General features: G+C 42.2%; 1 protein-coding gene across 1 annotated transcript in view; it reads left to right on the forward strand.

Moving 5' to 3' along the window:
- Positions 1-10,896: 10,896 nt before the first annotated feature.
- The window catches only part of NXPH2 (neurexophilin 2), a 41,693-nt gene continuing 36,827 nt past the window's right edge, over positions 10,897-15,762 (forward strand). Inside the window, exon 1 of the mRNA XM_074911367.1 lies at positions 10,897-11,398. Coding sequence (XP_074767468.1) covers positions 10,970-11,398 — 429 coding nt within the window. The 5' untranslated portion in view covers positions 10,897-10,969. The remainder of the gene's footprint in view (positions 11,399-15,762) is intronic.

Genomic DNA, 15,762 nt, shown 5'->3' on the forward strand with positions numbered 1-15,762 from the left:
CCAGGTTTACAGCTTTGTCTCCCTGTGAGCAGAGGGATGAGGTCTCCTAGTCAGTCCAGTAGTATCAGACCTAATGGTATTGATGATACCCAATGATGTAATTTTAGACTCCTGTAACCTCAAGGCCATTTGAAGACTAACTGCTAACACACTTTCCATCACAGGGGAATCTTCATCTGTTTCAGATCTCTCACAAGTAATGTAACATTCACTGCTGTATTTCAGTTTTCATACAGGTATCTCTCCTCTGAGCTGGATAGTAAAATCTGAGGTCAGTGCAGAACAAACTGCAGTGTGACCTTACATAGGAAATGTTAATAGGTCACTTGTAAATTATGGCTGCTCTCCTTAGATAAACCAACTGGTGTCAGTACTTTCCTACTGAGACAGGTTTTTCAGAGCAAGAGGCAAAGCAAATAGTATTGACTGGAAAATGTGGAAAACTTAATTGCAAACCCATGGCTGTGCCCCCAGGCTTCTGGTCCAACAAAAAATTTCTCCCAGCTAGCCTTCTCTTTTTTCCCACATTTGTTTGAATTTCAAGCACATGGTCTCAGAGGTCACAGATTTTCCAATCAAAATCCCAGCAAATGAAAAACAGAAAGCAACAAAATAAACTACCTTGTTTCAGGGAAGATTCCTTAGGCCCTCTGATTTATTCCACTGCTGAACAAATCGAGCACCTTCACAGCAGACTTTGCCAGTTCTCCAAAATAACTGTGCGGGAAATCATAGTCTGTATTTCTTACTTTCTTCATCCACAGATGGAAGCTATTCCTCCAGGGGGTCAAATTGTAGCTTCATCCCAAATTCCACAGTGGTTCTGGTCTGGATTCTAAAGAAAATAAGAGGCTTGTGTTGGCTTCCCCACTCCTAAATTACCTTTCCCAAGGTACTTCCCTCATCCCTGGCAGCTGTGAATCCAGCTGGGCCACAATTTAAAAGTGAATGTAACAGGCTGATGATTGCTCTAAGGGCTACTGTGCCTGAAAAAGTAAGTATTTAAAACAATACATGAAAGGAACTATGGGGAAAGAAAAAAAGGAAAAAAAAAAAAAATACTGTGCTGAAGTACACAATTACCTTTACAATGGAAAATAATTTCCATTTAGACGTTAAGGATGTTAAATGGGGCTTTTTGCCTTATCATTTAAATTGCAAAATTTTATGTTGAGTGTCAAAGAAAACTTTTGATTTATGAAGCGGAAAAAAAGGTGCATTTAGAAGTTTGAACTCACAGGTGAATGTAACTAACTCCAGACTGCAGTGGTCTACAAGACCCGTAGTGCATTTAGCAGCAGCAGGTCTTGTAGATCTTCTTTGATCTCGTAACTGTGGCACGGAGTATAGGAAATCAGTGGAAGGAATTGCACTTAGCCTCCACCTCAGCTGCCTAATGACAAGCTTACAGACAGAATCTGGGAAATACAGACTCTTTTGTAGTGCCATGACATGAGGAAACCTCAAAAAAGACCCGGTTTCCCTGGGATGTAAGATTGTCTTATGAAAAATTGCCTTGGCATTGTGGAAGATGATAAAGAAAACAAAGAATTTGTGCTAATTTTCAAAACCAGCTGATTATGTACTTAACCTAAGAGCTTGCATTATTTGTCAACATGCTATGATGGTTCTGATAATGTAATGCATGTTCTGGATATTTTATGAAAAATTTCATATCATGAGGTACAAAATTCCACTGGGATATGTGCTGTGGTCTAGCCTGGGTAGATTTAGAATATTAAAAAAATGAGTGATACCATCTGATAATTGCTGATAAACAATGTGAAAATAAATGTGGCGCACACTGTCTTAATCAGTGCTTCAAGTGACTGTATGCATTGGAAATGACGCAAATAAACAGATACTAATTTTGGTCAATTTGGCCAGAAAAATGGTCTTTTTAAAAACCGCATGGGATGTCTTTAAGGAAGAAAAAGATATATAATTCTCTGTCTTCAAAAAAGTTCATTTGGACATGTTGTCATCTCTTTAATCTATTTATATCCCTGACTTGCTAAAATGCTAAAACCCATTACAAATATTATATTTGTTTTGTCTTTCGAACTGCCCAGAGTTCACCTTGATACTTAGTAATTGTGTATGTTCTATACAGATTTTTTTTATCACTCCTCATATGAAAGTTGACAGGAAAAAAATTGCATCTTTTTATATAAGAGATTATGAATTTGAAATGTAAGAAAAGTGGAAGTGAATTTGTAAGAGTTCACTGAACATTCATTTTTTCAATACTAAATTAATGCAATAGAAAATTCTAATCTCTCAAACCACAATAATCATTTTAGCGTGGCTCTGTGGCTTTTTTCCATAATATTAAGATGGAATTTTTTTAGCAGGATTACACAGCAAATATTTTTGTCATAATGCAGATTTGTTTATTTTGTCCCCTGGATCAAACATAAACCCCATGTATAATACTTGTGTGCTGATATGGTTTATTCATATTCTATGGAAAAAAAAGCTCAAAAAATTAAAACTCTCAAACAAAAAAATCTTCAACAATAAAATAATTTTAGAACATAGAACCTTAGAACTAAAGGAACCAGGGTAGCCACAGCATAAATGAATCTCAAACGAGGGTCCATTCTAAATTAAAAAGTATTCCTTTGCAAGAAATTAACTAACGAAATACTCTATCCATTTATGATAAGGAAAACGTATTAGAAATTGGAAAAAAAAAGCTTGAGAGTATTTATGCTGAGACCCTCTGCCCTCAAGGAGTATGATTGCTCTATGTGAATATTTAGTATTGCAATACCTTTAGCTACTATGACTTCTAAAACCAATTTTATTTAATAGCTCTTTTTACCCAGTTACAGATAACTCATTTCCCTTTAGAGCAGAATTTTCCCCGTTACTTTTTCTCATTATATCTTCCAAAATCTTCTCCACATTCCTGTTTTGACATGTCTAGCCATAGTTTATAAACTTTGAAAGTTTAACCATTCTAGTAAATTATAATACAACTAGTAGATTTTAAAATAAAAACCTTGGAGAATTTTGGCAATCTTAACTGTCTACCAAGTGTAAATCACTATCTTAAATCAGAATTAATCTATGCCTAGAGTATCCCCTGCACTTTGACATAGGAACATATAAAAATACTGTGATGCAGTAGATTAAATAGATAACTTGTTTCACCTGACACAGTTACTCATATGGCTCAAGTTCAAGAAAGTTTCTCTGTTGAAGATGTTTGTAGGTGACTAAAGTCAATGAAGTTGGGCAGATGCTGAAATACTTTCTTGAAAAGGACTTCAATACAAGCTGCAGCACTTCCCAGAATGGGAACTAATCATTATCAAGAAACATTTGATTCACAAAAACAAAGACATATGTAAATAGAGAATTAAAAAACAAACAAACAAACAAACAAACCAAAACCCAACCAAACAAAAACCAACCAAAAACCCACACACAAATAATGTACACTTCCTGTGACTGTTACAGCTGAAATCCTGCAAATTCTTCCTCAAGTAATAAAGTATTATTATTAATGGGAATGAGGTAATCGAAGAAAAAATGCTGAAATGTCAAGTTTGGTCTAGTCTTTGTAAAAGCAGGAAGACCAGTCACCAAATTGTATTCTAGATCCTGTAGTATCAGTTCCTTTATTTGCTCAGGTATTTTGCCCAGCATTAGATTTTGACTAGCGATTACTGATTTCCAATGTCCCTTTTTATTCATTCATTCATGCTCATAAAAAGGTTTAAAATGTACTGATTACCACTACTGCACACCTCTCCATTTTAATTAGTGACCTGCTTTCACCAATTTTATTCCAGTATCATCAGCATGTCTACTAAAAGTTTTAAAGCTTTATCAGAAGATTATATTTGTCCATAGAATTAGATCTATCTGTGTTCATTGGTAAACTTTGTTATATTTAATTTGCTTGGATATTTCAACTTTTTTGAATATATGTAAACTCTAGGAACTCAAAAGCAGTTGGTAAGTACTGGTGACTCCTTTCTTTCAAATGGTTTTCAAGATCAAATATCAAGTTAAAGGGTAAAGAAGAACAACAGCTCAATACAGTGGTCCCTCATAGCCTTCTAAAACCAAGTTTTAAATCTAAATGTCTAATGAACTCCTCTGAGGATCTGAACAAGAGTTCATCAGTGCTACAGCACAGATCCATTACCTGGAATAGTAAATAGCAGTAGCAGACTATTATTCTATTCTATTTAGACTAGTCACTACAGAGAAACCCAGTGTACTAGCTGCACTGAGAGAAAGGCTGTGTGTAACCCAAATTAACCGATGTGATAGAAAATTCCACTGGAGAGGCAAACTCTGTTTCAAGCCAAGCTTACAGGTCAACCTAAAGAATAGTCAAAACCTCAGATAAATGAGGGAACAATGAATAAAGAAAAAATGATAAGGTAAGACGAAAGAGACAGAAAGTGCTGCTGTTAATGCAGCTGTAAAGAACTTAAGATTTTAAATTTATATGAAAGTCATTATGTGCAGCAAGAGAACAAATTAAAATATTCTGGCAACAATGCATGGATTCTGGAGAACAGGAGGACCTGGGATGACTGGCACAGAATATGTCAGCTTGCCAAGTCTTGCCTGGGGAAACAATGCTACTAGTATTCCTGCATGGACTGGAGGAAAACAATTAGGTATTGGAATGCAAAAAAATGGGAAACTGAAATAGGCTTATCTGCTTAGTGTGTAGCTAGGATATTTAGAGAAACCAATCATAGAAAATCAACATGGAATGATTTTTTTAAAACTTCACATAGTTCAAATTAAATTAATGGATAAAAAAAAAAAAAGGCTTGCAACTTAGGTTCCTAATGTCTCAGTGTCAAGTGTGCTAGGCCTAACCACATAAAAATTAATATAATATTTGAAGATAAGCACAGATCACAAAAGTGGCAAAATATTGATAATCAAAGCCAATGTGTTTATTAGAGGTCAGAAAGTATAATAAAGAGAGAATCATAAAAATTGATGTGGAAAAGTAGACAAGATTATTAGGCCTCATACAAAAGTATATGGCTGTGATGGTTTGACTCTGGCTAAATGCCAGGTATCCACCAAGTCGCTCTATCACTTCCCCCCCCCTTCCCTTTGTTTTCTCAACAGGGTAAAGAGGGGAAAGAAGATAAACTAACCCTTGTGGGTGAAACAAAAGCAGTTTTAATATAAGCAAAGCAAAGCAAAAGTCCGCGCGCGGAAGCAAAAGCAAACAGATTTATTCTCTACTTCCCATGAAGAGGCGCTGTGGGGCCTTCTCAGGAAGCAGGGCTCCAATACGCGTAGTAGTTGCCTCGGAGGACCAAGGGTGACCCCACCCCCTTCCTCCTTTCTCCCAGCTTTATACTGAGCAGACGTCATATGGTATGGAATATCCCTGTGGTTGGTTTGGGTCAGCTGTCCTGGCTGTGTCCCCTCCCAAGATCTTGCCCACCCCGTCCCACTGGGGAAAATATCAGAAAGAGCCTTGGTGCTGTGTAAGCACTGCTCAGCAGCAGCCACAACATCAGGGTGCTACCAACACCCTGCAGCTCCCAGCATAAACCACAGCACCGTGAGGGCTGCTATAGGGGAAAACCGATTCCAGTTCAGCCAGACCCAGTACAATGGCAAGAAAAAAAAACACCCACAAGGCACTCTCTCTTTAGGATGAAGAAAGTACTAAAGGTATCTAGGTGTGCTCACGGATTAATCTCCCACTACAGCTTTCAGTATGAATGAATATTTTGAATATTAGAGGAAGTCTAGCAAATACAAAGAGCAGGAGAAAATGGAAGTAGAAGTTATAATACCCATGGTAAAACCAAAGTCCAAGAGTTGATGTGTTCAGACAAGCGTAGATGTGGAAACGATGGCAGACAATCTTCACTCCAGAATTCTGAAATAACCGACTGGGAAACTGCAAGTCAGGTAGAAGAGATTTGTAATAAATCTATAAAATCAAGAATGGTATATATGTAGAACAGCAAAAGCAATTCTTATCCCTAAGAATATGGAAAGGAAGAGAAATAGTATCAGCAAACATGAGCTTTAAAAATATGCAGAGCTGCTGAAAGCAATCTGAAGCAGGAAAAAAGGCTTGGAAACATAGGTAAATAGAAAATGGGATAGATTTGATTGGTTCTGGGTTTGTTTTTTTTTCAGAAAAGTAGATTGTTCTACGATAATGAATAGTTTGTTATCTACATTTGATTAGGTTACTAATTTTCTAGACAAATTAAAAAGTCATATATCAGAACTTCAATCAAAATGTGATTGGATGTCATGTGGAAAAAATTAGATAGGCTGGAGAAGATGATTAGGAAAAAGTTGTGAAGAGGGTAAGGTATGGTTTAACAGGTTGTATTCAAGGTCTGAAAGGAAATAACAAATAGGGTTCGTCAGCGATTGACCTTGGGACCACTAATATTCAATAAATTAATTAGTAATTCCAGCATAAAATTTAGGACATTGCTATTGAAATATACTGCTGACAAAGAACCAGTGAGCAGTCAGTAGCGTGAAGCATCTGGATAGCATACTGGAACAACTGGAGCAATAGAGAGAAAATATGATTGTGATGTACTTGTGAAAATGGAAATACAGTAACACCATGTATTAGTGTATTGGGTTTGCATGGCAAGGTTTTTGTAGCAGGGGGCTACCAAAGAGAAGCTGCAGAAGCTCCCCCATGTCGGTGGAGCCAAGGCCAGGCGGCTCGGAGAGGGACCCGCCACTGGCCAAGGCCGAGCCCATCAGCCACGGCGGTAGCGCCTCTGGGAGAACGTGTTCAAGAAGGGGAAAAGCTGCTGCACAACAGCCCCTGCAGCTGGAGAGAGGAGCGAGAGCCTGAGAGAGCAGCAGCTGTGCAGAGCCCAGGGGCGGTGGGGCAGAGGGGCAGGAGGGGCTCCAGGCCCGGAGCAGAGGTTCCCCTGCAGCCCCGGGGGCAGCCCATGGGGAGGCAGCTGTGCCCGCACCCAGGGAGGCCACGGGGGAGCAGAGACCCACCTGCAGCCCGGGGGGACCCCACGCCGGAGCAGGGGGATGTGCCCCAGGAGGCTGTGACCCCGCGGGCAGAGGGTGAGGAGTCCTCCCCTGAGGAGGGAGGAGCGGCAGAGACAGCGGGTGAGGAACTGACCACAGCCCCCATTCCCCGGCCCCTGCGCTGCTGGCGGGAGCGGGGAGAGAAACGGGGAGTGAGGCTGAGCCCGGGACGAAGGGAGGGCTGCGGGGAAGGTGGTTTAAGATTTGGTTTTATTTTGCATTATCCTACTCTGATTTGATTAATTTTTATTTTTTTTTCCTCTGATTTGACTGGCAATAAATTAAACTAATTGCCCCAAGTTGAGTCTGTTTAGCCCATGACAGTAATTACTGAGTGATCCCTCCCTGTCCTTATCACAACTCATGAACCTTTCATTATATTTTCTCTCCCTAGTCCAGCTGAGGAGGAGCTTTGGTGGGACCTGGTTTCCTGCCAGGGACAACCCACCACAATCAGTGAACACGTTTCCAACGGAGAGAGATTCAGCATTACTGGTATTCCACAAGACCACAAAACATCTGAATTTGGATGCTCACCCGCATTCATAAAAGATTAATGCCAATAAGAACAGACAAAAATTTTACTAGGCTAACACAGGAAATGGAGTGCTATTGCCTGAGAGAGACTCCCTGACTCACATAATTAATAAAATTTGAGAGGGAATCTGTACATTATAAATTTTTTCAGCTATACAATGTCAGAAGGAGGAAGAAGAGCTCATTAAGAAAATGTAGTGACTGCAAAAGGACAAGTGTGTATAAAACCAGATATCAAATTTACTGTAAATCTGGAAGCTAGAAGTTAGAATGCCGGTTTCCAAATGCCGGAGGAGTGAAATTTTGGAATAGCTTCCTAATGTAGAATGGGACTCCCCTGACTCCTAACTAGCTAATTTAAAGACAGATCTTGAAGAGTTTCCAAAAAGAACCACACTGCACTGTCTGCAATCATAGGAGGTAGATGGAATGGCACAGGCAGCTCTTTCCAGTCCAGTGTTCCTAACATTTGGAAACAGAGTGATGAGTCTTAGGACTAAGAAGAGTAAAGGTTGATGTCAGTGTCTTAAATTAAGTGAGAGGAATGAGATTTGAGAACTGAATAGAAGTTGAATGACAGATGGCTTTGATGGTAACTATAGGTTTTACTTGTTTGTGTCTATAAATTACTTGATAAAGGTATAAAAATTACTCTCTAACGCATTAGAGATCATGCATTAATCAGATATTTTTCACTGTCTTGTAGCAGCCAAAATGGTTTATTAGGACCCTGAGCTCTTAAATTTAGTTTCTCCACAGCTGGCTCATCAATCCATTTCTGGAGAGATTAGGATTACTTCCTCCAGTATACTCAGTTATTTCCTGAGATGAACCAACTATTTGTCATAGTGCCTTAAAATTAGACCAGAAAATTTTCCCTTCCCCATTTAAATGATGTTTGAAGATCATGCTAACATGCCACAGCAAGGGAGTGCAAATCTCAGGCCTTACATTCAGTTCATAACCAACACTACCGTGACTTTTCTTTGGAAGTAATTCAAATAACAATAATACTTATCACTTACAGTGCACGGTGCTTTTCATCTTCAAAGAGCTTTACAAATATTTACTGCTACTTAATCTGGAAAAAGTATGATTTAAGGCCAGCTTCTGATAGCTTGTGTGACAAAGTTAATGTCATTTAAATCGAGTCTGTTTGTATTTAATAGGATAGAACTACAGTACTTTAGTTTAAACACTATTGTTCCATTAAAAGCCAATTACAGAAATTCAGCTTTCCTGGAATTTATAGAGCACAGCTTTTCATTTTAAAAAAGATCTATCTAAATACTTCATCCGAATTTAGTCTTCATAATTCTAACTAATTGCATAACAGTCTTTTCACCCAGCTGCATAATGCAATTCGTCACGAAGAAAGAAAACCTCCGTGCCGCACTTGCGGGCAGTTCCGCCTGCGAGCAGCAGATAGCGCCCAAGATGTTTCCATTTATTCCAAGGACCCGAGACAGGACCGCTACCGCCGTGCGAGCCCGGCACAGGGCAAACTCCGACCTACCCGGCTCATCCCCGCACAGGGTGCTCGGTTCCAGAGCTCAGCAGAATGCTTCCTTGCCGTGAAGCCAACAGCTGGTTCATGTACATCTGCAAAAAAATATAATTTCAGTACCATAGAAAGCACCGTTTTGCGATACTACACATATGCATAGTGGCATTTAGCTATTTCCCATCTAGGATGTGAAGGCAACTTTGGGATTTAAATTCTAATAGGTAAATCCTACCATATTTTCTTCTGATTGTTCTATATGAAAAACAAAATCAATTCGTACCGTGACAGGTTGAAAACTACTCAAATGAACACTTTAAAAAGAACTTTTAAATATTGCTACAAAAAGTAACCATGTGAATTACATTATAATACATTGACTCAGTGACCATCATTGTTTTTTTCTCTGAATCAGCTGCAAATTGAACGCATTTTAGAGTTGTTTGGTTTACATTTAGTTTCCTTTGCTATATAGATCAAGCATCTTTTCTGAACCCAAGTGAGAGAACATGGTTCATGCCTCGATCACATCCACACAATATATTTGATGAGACACCTAGCAGCAGAACTAGGAAAGGAACCAGTGGGATATAACAACTAAATAACCACAATCGTTATCTGGTAAATCATGGCCTCTCTCAAGTGCAACGAAAGGGCTTGCAAAGCTCTTTCCACTGGCAAAGATTTTAGTGGTTGAAAATAAAGGTAGCCAATGTGTAACCTGAACACAGACCTAGTAAGAAGATGAGACAGAGCAACGGAGAATTAAGAGGAAACCAATCTGCGAACGACCGGCAGGGTTTGGAAACTGAAACCACTACCTCCACTTCAGCCCCGCAGCAGAAAGCTGGTGTATCACATCACCTCAGAATTACCGATTCGCGAACTCCAGCACTGCCAGGCTGGACTCAGGCGTATCCCTCACGGGTCACAGAGCTGCTGCTTCGTCCCTGGCCGTGTAGGAGCCACGCGTGCCAAACGTGGCCAGGATTTCTGGCCGAGCCCGGCCTTCTGCACTGAAAACTTTATTTCGTCTTTCAAGGTTGCCGCATTACAAGGTTGTCACTCCGACAGCTCGAAAGCCCAGGAACAAAAGTTTCAGGCTGCTCATGCCCATCCCAAAAACGCGTCTGGAGTGTATTCATTAATTTACATTATTAAATGGGTATAACCTGTATTATTTATTTGGAGACGGGTTCTCCAGCGCCCTGGGTTCCCAGCACTCCCGGGCACCATTACCCAGGCCCTGCAGTGTCTCAGCTCTTCGCGGCTCCCCCGCGCAGCCCAAGCCCCGCACCAGGAGCCCCCTTGACCTTGACCCCGTCCCCACGGTGGCTCGGGGCCGCCATGGCCAGCTGACAGCCGTGGAGGCCGGGGCAGGCCGAGGGGCCCGGCGGGGCCAGGGCAGGCCGAGGGGCCCGGCCGTCCCGCCATGTCTCCTCACAGCTGGGGAGAAGAAACACGCTGGGCTGCCCACAGGGGCCACGGCTGCCCACCCGTGTGCAGGGGCCAGAGCCACGCCAGACAAACGGAGCTGTGACGGTGGCTTTCCTGTAAAAAACGGGGCGTCAAGTCGAACCCTTCACCCGCCAGCGGCGGGGCGGGGGCTCCCTGAGGGGCGGCGGCGCCGGGGGGTCGCTGGCCCCGCGGGCCGCCGTTTCCCGCCCTGGGGCAGGCGGCGGGGGTGGCTGCGGGCGGAGGAGGGGCCGCCGCCTCTTTAAACTTTCCCGACGAGGGCCGCTCCCGCCCGGGGCACCGGGGTCTCCTCAGCGGCCGGCGGGGACGCGCCGCCCCCCCACACACACTCTCTACAGCGGCTCTACTCAACTCGGGCCGGGCGGCCCCTCCGCCCCGGCAGCACCATGGCAGGCAGCGGGGCGGCGGGCTCCGGCCGCCGGTATGTCGCCGCGCCGCCGGCCCGCGTTGGGCTGTGAGGGGTGTCCGATCCCCCCCTCCCTTCTCCGCCCTCGCGGCGGGGGGGTGTCGCGGCCGCCCGGTCCGGCAGCGCCGCCGCCTTCCCGCCTTCTTCTTCCCGCCTCCCGCCCGCCATGGCCGCCCGCGGAGCCGAGCGGCGCGGCGCGGAGCGGCGCGGCAGTGCCGGGGTCTCGCCGCTGCCTGCCAGCGCCCCGTGAGGGGGGACAAGCGGGGCGGCGTGTCCCTGCGCTCAGTCCTGCCCCCCCCACACCCACACACCCCCCCACCGCCACCTCCTCCCCGGAGCGGAGATGTGCGAGACCCACGCCGGGGGAGTCGCCTCCTAGACCGGCAGCCAGGATGGTGCACCTGCAGCCCCTGCCCCTCGTCGTGGTCCAGGGCGTCCTCCAGCTCGTAAGTCTCCCTCCCCGCTCCCCCCTGCCCTCCTGCGGCATCACGTCGGGGGGGACCCGCGCCCTTCCCGCCGGGGAGCGCGGCGCGGGCGCGGTCTCCTCTGGAGGCGAAGACAGGGCACCCCGCCGGCCGGCAGCCTCCCACAGCCCGCGCCTCTTTATTTCTTTATTTCTTGTTTTGTTTGCTGGGGTTTTTTTTCCTTTTTTTTTTTTTTTTTTTTTTTTTTTTAAGAGGGTCTTGCGCTTTTCCGCGCGTTTGCCGCTCGGCGATCTTGTTTGGGATCGAGGGGGCCGGGGCGCGCCGGGGCCCGGGTACCGCGGGGTGCCGAGCACCGCCCGACACTGGCCGCTCCCGAAAAGTTTTCTGCTGTCCTCAAGTGCCTCTTCCCGTGCGCTCGACATAGCGGGTTGCGGAGGTAGAGTCCCCCGCGCTTTGAAAGCTCCCTCCTCACTTTCGCCCTGCTGCAGCGCACGCGAGGGGGTTTCTTATTTATTTTTTTTTTTTTTTTTTTTTTTTTTTTCTCTGAACTGCCGCACACGCCTGTGTGATGCTGCGTTTCCCCTTTGCGTGCGGTGGGGGAATTCGGGGGCTGACGCGGTGACAAGGTGAAATGCGGGCTTCGAAACTCCAAAGCTGAGCAGGGGAGGGAGGCAAAGCGGGTGCGCGGCCGGAGGCAGGTACGCGGAGAGCACAACTGCCTAAACCTGCAAATGGCCTCGTTTGTGGGGCACTGATGGTAGAAAACAAATGGGTTTAATGTTGGTCTTAATATGGTGAGAGAAGTTAAAAAGAGAAAAAAAAATTGCAAAAGAGTTCGGCGATCTGCACTCTAACAAGGATCGTTAAAACGTTATTTCGAAATTGGGGGGGGAGGGGGGGGAGTTTTGTTTTTACTCCCTTAATTACCTCTGATTCGTGCTGCAAAAGTTATACCTCTTTTCCCCAGCTGCCTTGCATCTGAAAGTTTGTCACTGTAGTCAATAGGGAGTGTGTAATAAACCTTGAAGGGATTAAACACCCTCCTTAAGAACTGGAGTCTAATATTACAGCGTGAGTTGATTGATTACTTTTTGAGGAAGCTTATGTCAAATTCTAATCCGGTTTTGGATTGTGCTTGTCGTGTAATGTTTTTTGCTCCAGCACTTTATCATAGCAATGAAGTAGCGAGCTGCAGTCCTGCGATAAGGCACACATTTCTTTCACACTCCTATCCTTTTGGACAAGAAAAGGCTGTTTACATTCTTCACATTCTTGCAGCCCAGTTTCCAGCTAAACAACGCGCAGGGGTGAGAGATGGGAAAGGAAAGCAGTAAATGGATTACAAAGTTGCTGAGCAGAAAGGAACTAAATAAAACCGCTCCTTCCTCACACCTCCAACCTCTCTCACTCGTTCACACCCTCCTTTTTGTTTTTTGGTTGTTTGGTTTTGTTTTTTTCTTTTTTCTTGAAACATGTATCAAAGGGATTGATTGAAACTTGTATCAACAGGGATCGGGTTTGTTACACAATGTTTTATGGATGATGCTGGGAAGTTGCTTGCTGTGGTTTTACACGCCTCGAGTGAAGGCTGACTGAAGAAGCAAAGTCTTGAATCAAACAAAAATCATGCATAGTCAGTGCAGGTTTTCAGCTGGATGTGGCACTCGGCTCACCCAGGAGTATTCATTTTTTCTGCATTCTTTATACCCAAACCAGCAAAGTTTTGGAGTCAGTTTTACAGCTTATATAAATTAGTTTAAATAATAAATTAAAGCAAAATGAAAATGTGACAGTTTTTGAGGCATTTTAGGTATACGTTTCTATGCTAATCTATTACTGAAAAGTTGTGTAAATACATTTTGGCATACTATTACCAGAACATCTGGTTAGCATCTGGTTAAAGTTACATCTTATTATAAATTGAGTTGAGAAATATTTGATACCGGTGGTAATGCATTGAATACAAGTCTCTGTGCTACTCTTTGTTCTCCGGCCAGTATTTGGAGGGACTGGTGGATTCCTGGAATGTAATTAGTGGTTTTAGCAGGCAGGCATTGGTGGTACTAAATCTTGAATTTTTGTTTTGTTGTGTTTTTTTTTTTTTTAACCAAGATCAACATGGTTAATATTAATATAATACTAAAGGCTCACCATTTCAGCCAAGAAAGCAAAAAATGTGTTTCAGTGTTGCAATCAGCAGTGTTCTATTAGCCCAGAAATGTTACGATCAAACCCTTCCTGATGGTTCAATCTTAATTTTTTTATGAAATCAGAGATGTTAGAATGCAAAATATTTTGGCACTGTATTTTAGTGAAGGCAGAAGTACCTTTTTCTTTAATTATTAAATTTAACTTCAAACACTTGCTTGGTTTTCAAATACCAAAGTGTGGTATCTAGTTACCCACTTCTTAAAGATGCATGAATGTAGGATAAAAACTGTGTAAAACTTCACGAATTTGAGGAGATGCTAAGGATTACGTCAGGCAATCTCACTGAATTTCTCAAAGCAGTCTTAGGTGATTGATCATATGCTGTATTTAATATTGTTCAGTCAGAAGTTCATGTTTAGCACTTCTGTAATAGAGTGTGGATATATTTTTGTAGCATGCTCCTGGATTATTATTTTGATTAATAGATGGTGTACCAGTATGCATGCAGAATGTGCACATATATGTTTCTTAAACTACTTTGCATATTTGGGTATACTAAACAGTAAGGAAGCCTACTGTTGAGTCAGGTTAAGGTGCTAACTTGCTTCTGTATAAATGCATTCATTTTAAGTCAGCTTTACCTTATATTGTCAATATAGATCAAAACAATAATTTACAATGCACAGTCAGTACATGCCTGGGCTGTTATTGATAAGAAGACCAAAAATAGTTGTATTATCTATAGTAGGTACTCTTGCTTTACTGTTATTTTTCAGTAGGCTTTTTCAACTGTCACATAATTGCTGAATGCCCTGTTGGTTATCTCTTTATAAATAAAGGAGTTCTACATGTTAGAAATTGAAAAGACTGAAGTATTAGGGTTATACGGTTTATAATATGCCTGCTAGTGTTTTGTTAAGTTATCTTTAAATGTCTTAAATGGAGGGGGGCTTCTGCTACTTCCCTGGGAATATTACTTGTCATTTGAAAAAAAAAAAAAAAACAAAAACCGCTGTCGGTATCCAGTATTTTCTTTTTGTGTTATTAATTCGCACCTTTACAATGTCATGTTTCATAATGTTGTTCAAAATAGCTTATATGGGGTCTTCAAAATGTATGACATTTCCCCCTTTAAGAAATAAAGAAGAAAAATAGATAAAGGCTGTATATAGGTTTTGAATCAAGAAGCAGAGTTTGCTTTAGCTATAGATAAGTAGTATAGCCACCACTTTCCCTTTGTATTGGCAAGCTATAGATATAAACACTCACAGGCAGGACCTGTTGTTCTGTAGGGTAATCGGGCACCTTAACTACTTTTTTATTTTTCCATCTTTGCAGTCTGAAATTAAGAAAGGATTGCAGCAGCATTTTCTAGTGCCTATAGTTAAAGTTGCATCAGCATTCCTATCAAGAAACTCTCTTCTACCATTATAATTGGGCGGAGTTGTCACCTTGTTAGAAACCTAGGAATCAATCCGTTTACAAACCCTTAAAAGCAGTTCATTTTTTCACAGTAGTGTTTGTATAGATGAGAAATAATTAGGAAAAAAAGATTAAGTATGTGATTTGAAGATATTTTTCCACGAAGACTGAAGTATAACATTTGATACGAGTTAAATTAAATGACAGATTGTTTGTTTTGGACTTTCCAAGGGCTGAAATTTTTAACTATAATGAAAAACAGTTTGTCAGACAATGAAGCCAAAATTTATACAGATTTTTTTTTTTAAACAGAATTTAAGGTTCTTAGCAACTTGAGCTGCAAACTTGCTGTAGTACAAGATATTGCTTCATAAGCAGAAATAGCTTGAAAACTGACATAAAACCGCATTTCCATTTAAAATATGTATACCACTTGAGGCATAGACACACAGAGGTATGTTCCTCCTGGCTACTTCTATTTTGTCTCCATAGCCTTGCAAACGTGGTCTGCGTAACATGCCCTCGTAGCGAGAATCAGAAATAGGCACCATGCAAAACTCTCAACTGTTTCAGAAAGGTAAATGTTTCCCTCCGGTCATCTTGAATCACACAGATGAAATTCCATCTCTCTTAATTTCAGGGAGATCTTTCTCATGAAATATACTGGGCCCAACATTTCATTTGGTTTATTTTGGTCTTTTTCTTGATGCTGTAGGCATTGTAAGCCTGCATCTCATTCTTGTGTAATAAAGTAATATAAGTAACCCAAGGAATGCAGGCAGTTTGGAGGTGAAGACAAGTGCTAGTTTCAG

Source organism: Athene noctua, chromosome 7 (genome assembly GCF_965140245.1).
Source record: "Athene noctua chromosome 7, bAthNoc1.hap1.1, whole genome shotgun sequence".
Classification (NCBI taxonomy): Eukaryota; Metazoa; Chordata; class Aves; order Strigiformes; family Strigidae; genus Athene; species Athene noctua.